The sequence below is a fragment of the Lycorma delicatula genome, chromosome 10 (assembly GCF_047948215.1).
Source record: "Lycorma delicatula isolate Av1 chromosome 10, ASM4794821v1, whole genome shotgun sequence".
Taxonomy (NCBI): Eukaryota; Metazoa; Arthropoda; class Insecta; order Hemiptera; family Fulgoridae; genus Lycorma; species Lycorma delicatula.
The window spans coordinates 30020807-30036396 of NC_134464.1; the positions used below are offsets into that span (position 1 = coordinate 30020807).

The 15590-nt window shown below is 27.5% G+C and overlaps 2 protein-coding genes across 3 annotated transcripts in view; one reads left to right on the top strand and one right to left on the bottom strand.

The window, feature by feature from the left end:
* Positions 1-2219: 2219 nt before the first annotated feature.
* Positions 2220-8921, bottom strand: LOC142331455 (transmembrane protein 242). The gene is made up of 3 exons (XM_075377375.1): positions 8637-8921; positions 5659-5897; positions 2220-2450 (listed from the first exon to the last, which is right to left on the bottom strand). The coding sequence occupies exons 1-3, from the start codon at positions 8737-8739 to the stop codon at positions 2304-2306; spliced, it is 489 nt and encodes a 162-aa protein (XP_075233490.1). The 5' UTR covers positions 8740-8921; the 3' UTR covers positions 2220-2303.
* Positions 8922-9255: 334 nt separating this feature from the next.
* Positions 9256-15590, top strand: part of app (Palmitoyltransferase app) — a 130042-nt gene continuing 123707 nt past the window's right edge. For both annotated transcript variants that reach the window (XM_075376945.1, XM_075376946.1), the window contains exon 1: positions 9256-9734. In XM_075376945.1, the coding sequence (XP_075233060.1) occupies positions 9502-9734 (233 nt within the window). In that variant the 5' untranslated portion in view covers positions 9256-9501. The remainder of the gene's footprint in view (positions 9735-15590) is intronic.

A 15590-nucleotide genomic window follows, 5' to 3' on the forward strand; every position in this document is an offset into this window, starting at 1 on the left:
TGCATATTTTTTCTTATGCAATTTCAAACAAAGAAAATGAAAAAAATACATTACAAAGTAAATTTCTAAGATTTTTTTGCTTGTCATAAAAAAATACTCAGACAAGGGGAGCATTTTATCAAAAGTGCCAGGTATGGAAGCCAATGTATAATCCAAAAGCAAACTTTAAAAAAATTAATAAATATAATTTATTTTTAATCTAAAAAAGTTTAACTATCCATCAAAGTATATATTATTTAACAGAGCTGTCAGATAAGAGCAAAACGTTTTTTATGAATCAATAAAGGAAACAAATTGATCATGGCTAGATCTGCCAGAGGATCTCAAAAGAAATGCTTCCACAATTTACATAAATAATAATAGTACGTTAGCAGGATGGAGATTAAACAAATAATGAAAATACTTAAGTGTTAAAAATTCTAGAAGTGCCTAGGTAATGAATTGAATCTGGAACTGGTACCCAAAGGAACACCAGGTAGTTCCAACTTGTATAGTCTACAATTTTATTCTGATCTGAATAATAATATTTAACTGAAAACTTTTGATTAGCCCAAAATGTATAACATAATAATAAAATGTGTAACATATCTAGATAAAATTTATATAATATTGTAAAATAGGAAATTATTATTCTATTCACTAACTCTATAAAGTCAACTTTACATGTATTTCTAAAACTTCAATTTATTTATATAATTATGAGCCGTTTTAAAAAATATATGAATTTATTTAGGATTGGTAATACTACAAAGTTTATAAATTTAAAAAAAAATAAAACTGCAAACAGATTTTTTAACAATACGATAATGATTTTTATTATATCTTCAAACAAAAAAATTGTTATTTTCTTATCAGCTGTATGGAATTAAATACAAATCTGATAGTATTTATTCTTGTTAGCAGACTAATGTGCAAGTAACACTAGTAAATATTAGTGTAATTACGCATAATTCTTAATATATTGTAGTCTCCAGAAATGTAGTCGTGAATCAAGTTTGTCAAGTTTGGTTAAACTCTATCAAGGTTACACCAATTAAAAAAATCACCCTAATTATATAAATTAAAATTAAACACTGTTTATATACATAATTTTAATTAATAATATAAAAAATTAATAAAATTAAATTTATTTAATTTAAATTAAATAATTAAATAATTTATTTAATTAAATTAAATAATTAAATAATTTATTTAATTAAATTAAATTAATTTTTTTTTTTTTTTTTTTTTTATATATAGTATATAATTATATATATATATATATATAGTAAGTATATAATTTTTAAATTTTCACAAAGTTTATTTCAGTTGTCTTCATATTCTGGCCCATGTTAAGAATTTGAGGGGTACTAAACAATATCACTTTCTCTGAGAGTAATGTTGTTCACTGGTCACTATTCTGAGTCTTCATTCTGTAAAGTTAAGCTGTCACTTGTAAAATGTAAACTGCATTTTGGTAATTTGACAAGCAAGTGTATTTGGCTTAGTGAAGAAGGTAATGGGAAACCATTTCATTTGCCACTCTCCTTTATACTGCAGCTTGGCATGCAGTATTTATTATTCTTAGAAATGGCTTTTACCATTTTTGGGAGTGATTTTGCCTCATTATGGTTATGGATGATGTGCAATCATATAATTACCAAACCATAAATGGCAGCTACTGATGAGGAAGCCTTTGAAAGCTTTACTAATAAATGTGGTAAATATGAAATTTAAATACTTTAATTATAAAAAAAATTATTATTATTAATAACGAATTAATTACAGAACATATAGATGTTTCAACGAATATTAATAATAATTAAATTATTTTAATTTTTTAGTTTTGGAAATAAACTTAAATCATAAATATAAGAATTATGACAATAATAATAACCAAATAATATTAAATAAAACTTAAATAAAACAACCATAAAAACTATAACAGTCTTTATCTTTTAACCATTGCGATTCAACATGTTGTGGATGTAGATCACTTCCAACAAGGGTATAGCTACCATGTTTTCTACTGCCACAATAATATATTAAAACTGATGACAGTTAATGTAAAATAACAATTCTTAATGTCCCTTAGCATAAAATCACTCAAAGTGTTCCATCACTTTCTTTGGTTTTGAAGATCCTGAAAAATGTCACTTCATTGGCTGGGATTTATTTTAATTGTTTTTAAAATAAATTAATTTTTTTTATTTTCAGTAAGAATATAATTAACAACAAACTAAATTTAGCAACTAAAACTTTAATAACAAATCAAATATTTACAAAATAAATAAATATTATCCCAGGACATATCAAGACTTCTTTTATTTTTCTGAGGAACTTGAAGAATAATCAGTAGAAATGTAATTAATTAAATCTCTGAAACCTTCAAATTCAGTTCTTCCTTGGGGTGGATCATTCCTTGAAATACGAGGTAATATTGAACCCATTTTCATACGAAATTCCTGCATCTGCAAAAAAAATTATAATTATAAAAATATAAAAAGCTAAATGAAGGAGTTTAACCTAATATTTCTTATTTGTGTATTCAATAACTAAAAAAAACTTTCCAAAAGTCTTTTTTAATGATAAAATTGCTATTTTAAATATTTTAAGAGTTTATGAAAAAAGACTGCAAATAAAAACCTAAAGGAGTGCATATAATTAACAATGAAAATAATAAACAATAATAATAACAACAAGAAATTAACATAAAAAATGTTTTAAATATATGAATTTTTTTATATCTAATTGTAAAATTACGAATCTAGATAACATCTCTACCTTTTATCTAAATGGTTCTACGATCAAAAATAAGATCATAAAAATAATTAGGTGTATGCCTGTTGCTGCTTTGAAAATAAATAAAACGTTTTAGGCGATTCAAGATGTAGCTATCATGTTTTCTACTACTACAATAATATAGTAAAACTGATGATAGTTAATGTAAGATAACATTTCTTGATGTCTCATAGCATAACATCCCTCTCTAAGTGTTCCATCACTTTCTTTGGGTTTGAAGATCCTGAACAATGTCATTTCATTGGCTGGGATTTATTTTAATTGTTTTTAAAACAAATTAAATTTTTTTTCAGTAAGAATATAATTAAAAACAAACTAAACTTTCAATTCTAACTAAAATATCAGAGGTAATTCACCGACAAAATCTCCCAGTTATCTGTATGAGTAATGTAAACAATGATTTAAATTTCTGAATAGACTTTGGAGTCATTATTAAGATATGGATTAATGAAGATTGTTAAAAAGTGAATGAAAATTTATAATTCCTTTATTTATGGAACTTATCTACAGCTAAGTTTACAGAAAATGAAAATGATTTAAATAAGAAAGTGAAGTATACTTTTTTTTCAATGTACTGCAGATATAAATATAACTTATTTATAACTGCAGATATATAATTAATGAGTCAGTTTTAAACCTTTACTATTAGTAGATTTTTCAACTACTGGTTTAACTTCTGAGTCTTAGATTGGATTATGCTATAAACGTTTGCCACATCAGGAGATTGACCCCTAAATTATACAATTGTGTGGTAAGAAAAAGAATTTTTGAAGGAAGAAGAATTCTACATCCTGATTTCTGTTTTTCTTTTGAAATTAAATTGAATATCAGGTAATGTAATTGGGAGAGTGATTGAAATATTTATCACAATGTACAATAATTTTTTTGTAAAATAAAGAAGTTTAATGTGTAATCTTTTTAAAGATATTAATCAAGAGCATTAAATGAAGAAAAGGCAACTTCTGTTTTAGACTGGTGTGAAATAAGGATCTAATATGCCTTTATTGCTTTTCAACTGATATGTAAAAACAATTCAGGAAGTACAGAACAAATCTAAAAATTTAGCAACTACCAAATGTTAAAAATAAGTACATTCATATTTACTGATGGACAATTTTAAAACCAAAAGCCAAAAATTGAAACCTTTTAAGGAACAAAATTTTAGCCTTTTCGTACTGTTGGTTTTGAAGATACCATGATGAAAGTATTTAGTAAATAAATATATATATATATTTACTATGACAGGGATATATATATATATATATATATATTTAATAAATACATAATTAAAATCACATTAAATGAAATATAAACCACCAAAACAGAATTTTGAAGATATTATGATGGAAGCATTTAGTATATGTATTTAATAAACACATAATTAAAACCACATTAAATAAAATATAAACCACCAAAACACAGTAAACAGATAAGTTAAATTACTTTTAATATACTGATAAATCACCTGCATACTCATACTCAGCTTTGTACTGAAATTTTAAATATTCATACAATAGCAATACAAAGGCAAAGAAAGCTTCTTCACAGAAAGTAAATCACCTTATTAATAGATTACGATTTAGGATTTAGAATTTCTTAAAAAATATTTTATTTATTTATTTTCAAACCAACAAAGAGGCTTTTGCCCAATCAGAATTTACTTTATGATAGATCAATTTTGTAGTCTACGAAAAATGCCAAACCTGGACCAGGATTCGAACCCAGAATCTTCCGGATGAAAGACAGGGATTTCTTTCGTTTTACATCATTCCAACATGGAAGTTGGAAATTTATATAAAACAATGTACACAACTGCAACAAAACTTATACAATGGATAAACAAGAAAGGAAAAGTGTAAAGATTTTTGATATAGCAAAAAAGATTTTTCATATTATTGCATAGAACATAATTATATACAAAAGAAGTGGATAGATATACTACTACTCCAATGGAAATAAATTACTGGCTGTAGCTCTTACCAAAAGAAAACCTATTGGGAAAACTTGTTCAGAGCAGCAACGCAAAATTCAAACTATGTGTGTAAAATAACAACTATTATGTGAACTAATAGTGTAGTAAATTTACAAAAATAATAAAAACCAGTAGTATATATAAATACTATAAAAAGGAAATAAGTAAACAAAAGTAATAAACAACAAAATAGTTTTTTTCCTACTTAAAGCATTATCCATCAATAAGCTCCTCATTAGTTTTGTAAGCATAGGGTATGAAGTTGGATCTTCATCTATGTGAAGAGATGGCAAGTAGTTTTCATTTATCTGATTACTTGGTGGGTGTAAAATGTAAGAGGACAGTAAAAAAATCTTCTATTTAAACTACTCAAGTGTGACTTGTGAAATCAAACCATATTCAGGTATTGTCATGCAGAAAATAATAAATGTTAGTGAGCATGAGCAGTAACATTTCTTCTGATTAGATCTCTAAACCTCCACAGTTCAACTTCTGATATTACTATGGTCCCAAATTCCATGAACTGCGTAAGCAAAATTCCCTTATGATCTTAAAGAATGGAACCACCAGTTTTTGGCTTTGCATAATAATTTAAAGATTTTAAGTCAGGTTAATAAATGCACCATTCTTCTGGGAGTAATTTCTAACAAAGTTCTGCATGTTAAATATCTTTTTTAATGTGTAAATAGAACAGATTAAAATGAAACTATAAAAATATTTACATTTTGAACTACTTGTAATAGTGTTATACAATTTATAATGAATTGTTAAAACAGCTACTTAACTGAAGATTACAGTAATAAACCAGGGCGTGCAATCACTGATGTACTTCATGAACAATATTATAAATCAGATTTTATGGTATTAATCTTTAACAAATTATTTTGAAAACTATATATACATACATCATTTGCCCCAGAGAGCTTCCATATTCCATAAAATAATAATCCACAACCAGATACAGCATATAAAGAACCATATCCTAGCGCCCTTAATGCAAGATCCACACCAGTTTCTGGTAACGCTTTAGAACTGACAAGGCCTTTATTAAAAAATGTTGGATCTTTCTTCCTTGCCAACGCCAAAGTTGAACCAAATGCAATCATTGCTGAAATTCCCGTTACAGATGATAGAAAAAGAGTTTCTGAAACAATCAGATATAATGCAATAAATTGAGCTATGTTAAATAGAATAATTATAAACTACTAGATAATCAAAAAGTCAAAAATCATTTATAAAAAATAACCAAATATTATTAAATATGTATAATTTTTAAATAATAAATATTATTTGCTATTTACTGTTTACCTAACATAATTATAGATAAGTAAACAACCAGCAAGAAAAGAAGGACCATGTTGCTTAAATAAATTTTTTTGTCATCAAATTCACTAATAACCAGCCAAAGTACCTTATTCTTCACACTGGCAAATATTGTTGGTTATCTGTGAAATATTATTTGCACCTGTATCAAATTTTTCCTTATGTATGACTTGTTAGGAATAAGAATGGGACTCAAGAAATCTGCTTATACTTTGTCATTCTTGTTTTGAACTATGCGCCAAATGATTATACACAGATTGTTTCTTCTTGTCCTTTCCTTCCTTTCCGACATGACTTCTTTCTTTCTACAAAGCGCTTGTTTTTTGTGAATGCTTAGTTCAGAAGAGATTAAAGTTAAATTTAATACACCACCTAATTTTCTCGACAGAATAAGTTGGTAATTATAATTACCAACAAATGTAGTTTAAAAAAACTACAATTGCATACGTTCATTGTCACTATTATCGTGATATCAAGTATCCTTACCAAATATGTTAACTTTAGTTCTCTATATATTTTGCTCTTGTTAAGCTGATATCTGTTTGAAAACTAGATTGCAGTTTAACTTTTAAGTGCATTTTATTTTTTGAACTTTCAATACTTTGCAATTTCACTTCAACTTGTCTGAAGAAACACAATTACCTTCTGTTTTCCTCACAAGAAGAGGAGTATTCTAATACTTTCTACAGGGCTGTAAGAAAACTTATAAATTTTGCACATTCCTCAAACTTACAATCATACTCTGTGTTCTTGTGCAACTAAATGAAATCTCAGAAGTCAAAATTAATTAAGTTGTTGAATATTGTAACAAGTAATTAACTGGTCCTCTGGAGCAAGGCTCAACAAACAACCACTTTAAAGGTAGTAAGAATTTTTAGGAGAAGCCCAAATGGGTCATTCCACATCAAATCAACAAAAATAAATGCACTTTTCAGATTCATGTCCAGTTATTCAAATAAAATTTACAGGTTTGGCTCTACCTATGAAATGATGCAAAACTATATTTTTTAAAGATTTTTCAGTCACTCAGTTTTTTGTGTAGGACCCTGTAAAAAAATTGCAAAAAGTAAGGTTTGGATAATTACAAAGAATTAATTTCTCAGCTCCTATAAGAAATAGAGAGGTTTGGTGTAATTATAAGCTCTTGGAATAGGGTTTCATATGAGATGTCACCTGGCAAAGTTTTGTGATATTAAAATTTCAAGGTAACCAAATACATTATTTGACCTTGAATACATCCAAAAGTGTATTTTTTAATTTGAAAGAAAAATATTTTTTTGTTTTCTAATGTGCTGTACAGGTGGTAAACATTTCATAATGGGATTACAATGTGATCATGGTGAAATAAAATAATGAACTTGTACATACTCGCCACTTAACTGCAATTCATATAGCTTCCAAAGATATTTACATAAGAATTACAGTGTACACTTCTTTTTACAACTTCTAGTTAGCACTGTCCACTTCCTGCTTTGACAGGTTAATAACTCTTCCCGATTGGATTTACAGTGGGATCTACTTTTGAAATAACATCAATCCTATGTACATTAAGAATATCCTCAAAGTCTGGGTAGTGGAAGAAAGGATTTCACCACTAGACAAATCATGGATCAAAGGAATACAGCTGCTAGGTTTCAAGTTTCCAGTTCTTCCACCTCAGCACTTCTTTTCCACTCATATTTAATTTACTTTTTTTCAACAATCCCAGTCAAATAATTCTGGGCTTACTTAATTGCTTAATTTTATTGTAAAATATAACGGAAGAGAAAGGAAATGCACTCATGATTGATTACTTGTCAGTTTTTTTTTTAATACTGCCTACTGCCACTTTCTAGGAATTATTCGATATTAGAAAACCAAAATTTGTGCTCTGTGATACTTCAGTGTCTCTTGCTTATGTTCAATTAGCTGACATTCTGCTGTTAAGTTTTGTGTGAAGGTTATCATGATACTACATGCACCCTCTATCACCCTTATTTTCAGTGTCTGTATTTGTTTGTTGTAAGTGAAGTAGGGCACAAAATTACTCAACAAAACAGATGATTAAGAAAATACAAATGCAGGACCAAAAAAAGCATATAAATAAAGTTTATTACTAGTAAGTAAAATTAGATATCATATTTCATACAAGGTAAAATTTGTTATCCTTTAATCAGTTTAGGCTTAATTTTTCTTAATTATTTTGTGCTTGGTATTTAAAGAAATAGGAAAGAACTAAAAAATTTGAATTTAATTATTAAGTGAGGTTAAAAGTTTAGGTAATCTCTATACAAAAATTGTCCTAATAAGTAATAAATCTTACATACTTAAATTTAAAAATAATCGTTTTAGTAAATAAAATACCAGTACGGTAAAGAATTAAAAACTCACGAAAATTTGTTGTAAATGTAAATAATGGTTAGTTTTGCTAGCATTATGGTATATACACACATAAGTTTACGAAACAACAACAATAACCATACGACGAGCCAAATTTGTTAAATTAGGCGACAGACCTATGAGTAACATTAAATTAAATGCGTTATTATATCAAAATATATTAATTAAGAGCAGTTCTAACCTCTAAACTTGTTTCTAGGTTTGTCTAAGTCTTTAACATGTTGTAGTTCAATTTCCGAGGTACCAGTTATATTAAACTCTGATACTTTATCGTTTACTTCCATAGTAATTAAATTTAAAAATTTTCACAAAAGTAAACACAAAATTCGGTAGGTTATAAAAACGTAGATAAGAAGGGTAAATAAATTCAACGACCCTAAGAACAACAGACCACTCTCAAGTGATCACCATATTATTAAGTACAACTGTATTCACAATGTGTTTTTTTTTCACGGTAAAGAGAGAATTACATACGCCTTTTAGTACAACTTACTATTTATCACAAATTAATCTTAGACAATTAAAAGATATTTACAATTCAGCCGATTACCCTGCATATAAAGAACATTTAAATATTACAGTTTTGTTCGTTTTAAAAAATTCTTATTCTTGTTCAAATGAATACACCTGTTCATTGTAAAATTTGTAGCTTTTTAATATCTTTCAAAGCGGGGGTTTTTCAGGACGCTGAAAAACAAAACTAGGGAATTGTCGTTCTCATGTAATACATTTGATTATTCCAAATTTCACCACTGCAGCCTTGGGGCGTTGTCCTCGATCGGTTAAGACAGTAATGGCTGGGTAGTTCTAATAAGTTTGTCAACAACGAATTGTCAGATTCAATAAAAATATTCTACTTCGTACCCTTTTGTGATATTATCAATATTTTGTGGTTAGTTTTACGTGCTTTCTTCGCAGTATAATTATTTTGTGCTTGTAAGTTTTTCCTAACTGATAAATTTTAAAGAAGTTATAATGAATAATATTAATGGGCAGGTTTCACGAAGGTTATAGTGGCATGAAAATGCCAGCTGTCAGTCGTATTAATGATTTCAAATCCTGACAGTTTATGTAATTCTATATATACTGAAATTCCTGTAAACGATAAAATTACTAATGAGGAATCGAAGATGACACATGTTACCAGAAAATGGGAGTTATTTCCTGGAAGGAACAGATTTTGGTGTGATGGCCGAATTATGATGGCACCTCAAACCAGTGTCTTTTTTGTTACTGTTGGCCTTATATGCGTTACATCTACGTTATTTTTTCTATACGAGTAAGTATTATTGTTTACAATTCAGTCAGTATCTATTTTTGTCTTTAGTTATCGTAAGATAACCTTCAAAGAACACAAAAACTAGAGGTTAGAAAATTTTCTTTTACCTTCAAGTTTATTATCAATAGACTTTTTTAATAACATATACCTTATTATTTACTATGTTATGTTTGTGAGGCGATCATTTGTTTTTTATTAATAATTTTAATTATAGTTATTTATTGTTAGTTAAAACAAATATTCAGTTCTTTTGGTGTCTACAATCTCTTTCACTGTTTACAAAGTCAAAGAATTTTTACTTTTTTAAAACTAATTAATTTCATTTATTGTATAAAAGGGAGCAGTTGCAGGCTAGTCCTCTTTCGTATTTGTCTTTCTATCTGAAGTGTAGTTTATATTTTCTTTGTGGAAGAGTAAAATATTTATGCACGTTTCAGCAAGACTGATGTGTATGAAATAATGGCCAAAAGTTGACTTATGTTTATGTTCTGCCTTATTTAGTGTCTGTCTAACATTATGTGTATGATATATATATAATATATCATATGATTCCAAATTGCACAGTATCTCTCTGGAGAGGACTCTATTGTCAAAAAATAAGAAAAAAGTTCATATAAACATAGGTCAGAAAAAGAGGGTTTCAGCTTGTGAAACATCTAGCCCTGCTTTCTTTGTGAAATTAAACTACTTAAATTTTTTGGGTACAAATCAAGGGATAAATTTTGTCTTTCCTTCTGGTTTTTGAACTAAGAAATTGAATAAAAATGGTCCCAAATTTCTATCTCTCTTAGGTTTTAAGGAAAACAGGGTGAAACATGAAAACGTTTTGTCGGAAATACATTTTTAGGTTTGTAATAAAATAACTTTGTTAATTTTCTAATAAAAAAAATAAAAATTTCCAGTAAAATTTGTAGAAAATTTAATTCTGAGAAAATTGATTTAAATAACATCTATCAAAATTAAACACAAATTTGAGAAGTTTAACTTTAATAAAAAAAATTTTAAAAAACGCAACCGGATCAGAAAAATGATACAGTTTTAAACTGAACAATTTACATATAAATTTTAAAGACAGCCTTCTAAAATATTAATATGCTGTATTTTTTCATAGGTTGGTAATAACAGCTGATCAGCTGTTAATATTTTAGTTGTTTTATTTTAGCTATTAATATCATTTTTATTAATATTTTAGCTATTAGTATTTTTCAATATAACTTTTTCATGTTTTACCCAGTTTTTCTTAAAACCTAAGTGAGATAGAGGTCTGGAACCACTTATATTCAATTTCTGTATTCTATCAAAAACTGTAAGGAAGCAGAGGTAATAGAAATCAGAGCTAAATGTTTTATGAGCTGAAACTCCCTAACAAACCATTTGCTGACTATGTTTATATGAACTTTTTTTCTTATTTTGGCTACAGAATCCTCTCCGAGAGATTACTGTGCAATTTGGAATCATTCTTTACTATTAGCAACTAACATTCTTTACAATTAGCTATATAAAGACACATTTCATGTACTTGTTTGTCTGGTAATTTCAGGAGTTAATAATCCAATGTCAAAAGCTTTAAACTCTTTAAAATACTGTTAATGTAGATTAATGGGCTATAAAAGAATTTTCTTATATTTATCTCTTTAAATTTACCTCCTTTCATATTCATTCAAGATTAATAATATTAATAAGATACAAGTAAACAATAATCTTATTTTGGCAATTGATTTATCATATCCCCACCATACCCTATGATTTGAATTTTTGCAATCAGGTTTTTCATCAAATTTGCTAGAAAAAACCCCATTATAAGAATTAAAAATTTTTAAATGTGTTATATTCGGGCGGGCTTAACAGCAAATATTATAATTTTCTAACCATTGTTTTAAATGCATTTGCTTTTTATATAGGGCCCTGTATAAGACTCAGTGATGACAGACTTTGGATATCCTTCCTCCAATTTCCCAAGTGTCCATTGTCCCCGTAAATTAAGAAAAATTGAAATATCATGATAGTCGAATGTGTTTTAGGAAATAATTTGAATACTACAATATATCAATTTTTCTTAATTTAAGGGGACAATGGATTCTTGAAAAAATCAGCTATAAATAAAAACCTAAAGGTTTCATAGCAATTCAGGCCTCTTTGACACCCAGGCTACATACCTTCCCTTGACCATCTCCTTCACACTTTAACAAAATTTTAAATACAGAAAAAAATATTGGGGGTTTTAAATCTATTTAAGTTACACTTACAGTAATGAATAACAAATAAAATTAAGAATAAGTAACTCTTCCATTGTTCAACCTTTTATGTCGCAGTATACACACAAGATCTTGTCACATGGGGTCAGGTCGGGTGACCTTGGAGGCCACCACAAACAAGCTCTGTCATTAGGCCCATCCCAACCAATCAAGTGGTTGTTCGGAGTTATGCCAGTGAGGTGGTACCATCTTGTTAACCAAATAAAATTCTGTGATCCATCTTGTAGTTGAGAAGAGAGCTGTCTGTATGCAGCAAATTCAACTAAGCAACTCCACTTATGCTAGATTCAAGAAATGATATGTAAACTTGCCGCTGGAATATTGCAAAAAAATATTGAATTTTGGGTTGTCTTCCTTTCACATTTTAAGTTAGCACTATATGTGTTAACTTTTCCACTGAGATGAAGTGTTGATGACTTAACACAATATGATCACGAGGTTGATACATGTAGCATAATCTATAGGCTTCAAAGCCTGTAATAACTATAAAGTAATATATTGTGGCATACCCAAGACTTTCCTTAAAACATTCCACACGGGCATTGGTAATTCCCGGCTGCCCTTCTTAACAATTGTTTTAGGATTACACGGGTAAGACTATCTCACATATTCAACATTTACTTCAGACACCCTCATTCGTCCCATACACAGTCATTTTAAACTGATTATGCCATCAATGAATGTTGTCATCTAGACAATCATAAAACTTGCTATATTGAAAATGAAATGAAACATACAAACATATATATTTAATGTGATATGAACATTTAATTTAATTAATCTTCCACTTGAGAATACAACAATATAAAAAAAACTTTTTAGCTGTATACTGCATATACTGATACTATATACAATCAAATCTTACACTCAATATATTGATCTTGCCAACCTCAGTATTTTGAGTACACGTAATTTTATTGCAACCACTCAATGAGATTATTCAAAACTGTATGTAAAAAGAATCAGTTGAATGATATATATTATATACACAATGCTGTGGTAAATAAGTCTGCAACTTGGACACTTGTAATATAGTTTACTGCAGTGATTCTCTAATGAAATGATATGTTATGCGTTTCAATCGTAATTTTCAGAATTATATGAAACTTTAATCGCCGAATGATTACCCTCATAACTTTAAAATTCTGTTTTGATTTAAAACAGAATTTTGATCTTAAAAACGCCAGAATTAAATAAAATATTTCTTAACCAACAAACTTCACTAGTTATTGTACTTAGCGCCACACATATTCGGCTTTGATACATGATAGTGAAACACATTGCTGTTTTTTTGCAATACCATGATACTAAATTTACATAAATTTTAAAGCAGTAACCAGTAGTAATTTTCTACCACAATCAGCATATCCTAGAATTGCATCAGTCACAATCAGTTTGAAGAACACATTTTAGTGTTTTATAAAATAATTCACTTGCAACATTTTAAAAATGACAATTAGCACAACATGTCTGACCTTGAACCTATTTGCTCTGTACATCAGACAGTCAATTATTTAATGACATTGTACTTCTATTTCTGGACCTTCATTTACATCTTATTAATTAGATTTAATTATTGCCTTGATCAATAACTGTGATACCTTCCACTATATCTTGTTTAACATCTATACCTTAGAAATTAGAAATCAAACAAAGATCTCTCATTCTGAATTCTTCATTTAACATGTATTTTACTCTAAACTACTTCTCTTTCACTGGTACTAAAGATTAGCAAATCATCCACATATAATAGTAGAAATATCTTTTAATTATTTACCAACTTCATGTACAAACATTGATCATTTTTATATGATCGCAAAAAATGTTGGTTTTCAGATTTCAGTGGAGATATCCATTTTGACCATACCTGAATCGATTTTGACTAGTTTCAACATCCTAAGTGTGTTCAACATCCTAGGTGTGACTTCTGTACATATGTATCTCGCATAACTCAAAAAAGATTAGCCTTAGGATGTTGAAATTTTTATAGGACTGTTGTAACATCCAGTTGTGCACCTCTCTCTTTTTTTTTCATTTAAATATATTGATTTATTAATAATTATTAACCTGTGATTGTAAAAACATTTTACAATAAATAATTTATTCAATGATAATGATAATTATAAAAAAAAGAAAAAAGCTTCAGTTATTAGTGAAATAAAATTTTTATAAGTATATATATATATATATATATATACTTTTTACATATACTAATTATATTATACTATTATATACTAATTACATATAATATATATATATATATATATATATATTATATGTAATTTAATAGGCATTATTATATATGTGTATGTGTAAGATTTGGTGAAACATCTGATTATTTTATATATTAATTGAAAATTATAATTTAGAATCATATTATTTTTGGATTTTTTAGTTTAATTTTATTTAATTATTCTGGAATTTCTGTTTAATATTTTCTTTATTAAGTGACTTTTATCTATATTAAGTGACTGAAAAATAAACCCTCACAAGAACAACATATACACTAAGGCATGCATGCCCAATCTAATAAATCGCAAAAAATTCTTATCTTTTAGTTCTTTACTCCTCTGATATTGTCAGACAATATTCTCCCTTAGTCGGTTGATCTTCATTTCGTTTATCTGTTTTTTGTTGCGAATCTTTAATCACTCTGGTCTGGTATAATTCTTCTGATCTTAATTTGTCTACACATTTAGTTTTCAAATTTTCTCTCTTCATATTCATCATCCTCTCTTAATATTTTCTCCCCCTGTATATTTATCATCTTATCTTAATGTTTTTATTCTTTCTTTGGTTTTAACATTTTCTTCCTTTTTGTCATCTTTATATTTTTTATCTTCTCTTAATTTTTTTATTCTTCCCTTGTTCTTAACATTTCCTACTTTACATTCATCTTGTTGTTGTTTTTTTTAGATGTATTTCTTTATGTGATTATTTTTCCTGTGTGATTGTTTGTTTTTCATTTTTTATTATTCACCAAATAATCCAATAATAAAAACTGAATATTTTATACCGTAAGGTCGAAGTTAACACTTGTAATCAGTATACAGGAGTTCACTCACTAAATGGAATAGTTTAATTATTATTAACTTTTATTTATACGAGACACCAGAAATCTGAAACTTTTATTAATCAGAAACTCGCGAAGATACGAATAATACAAGTAATAAAGGAACTTTTACTGTATCTTAATATTTCACGTAAAATTGTTAAATTAATAATTGTATATTTGATGTTAATAAAAACTAATATTTCAGCACTTGTGTAACTGTTCACTTTATTAAACAATTGGAGGATGATGGGGTATCTTATTTTCAAATGAAATAAGTTCAATGAAGTGCAGCAAAAAATGTGTATATATAATTTAATAGGTGTACAAGGAAGTCATGTGGTGTCCACTTAATTTTTTTATTTCTAATAAAACCTTCATTTTTCATTACAGAATCAAATTTTGTACTCTAGTCTCTCAGTGATTTTGTAAGTTAGTAGATAAATTAATTTAATTTGTAAATTTTAATACTACCACTTCAACTCCATCTGGTATTAGAATATATGATTCTTCTTGTATTTCACAGTGTAAAAATGCTGCTTTCACATT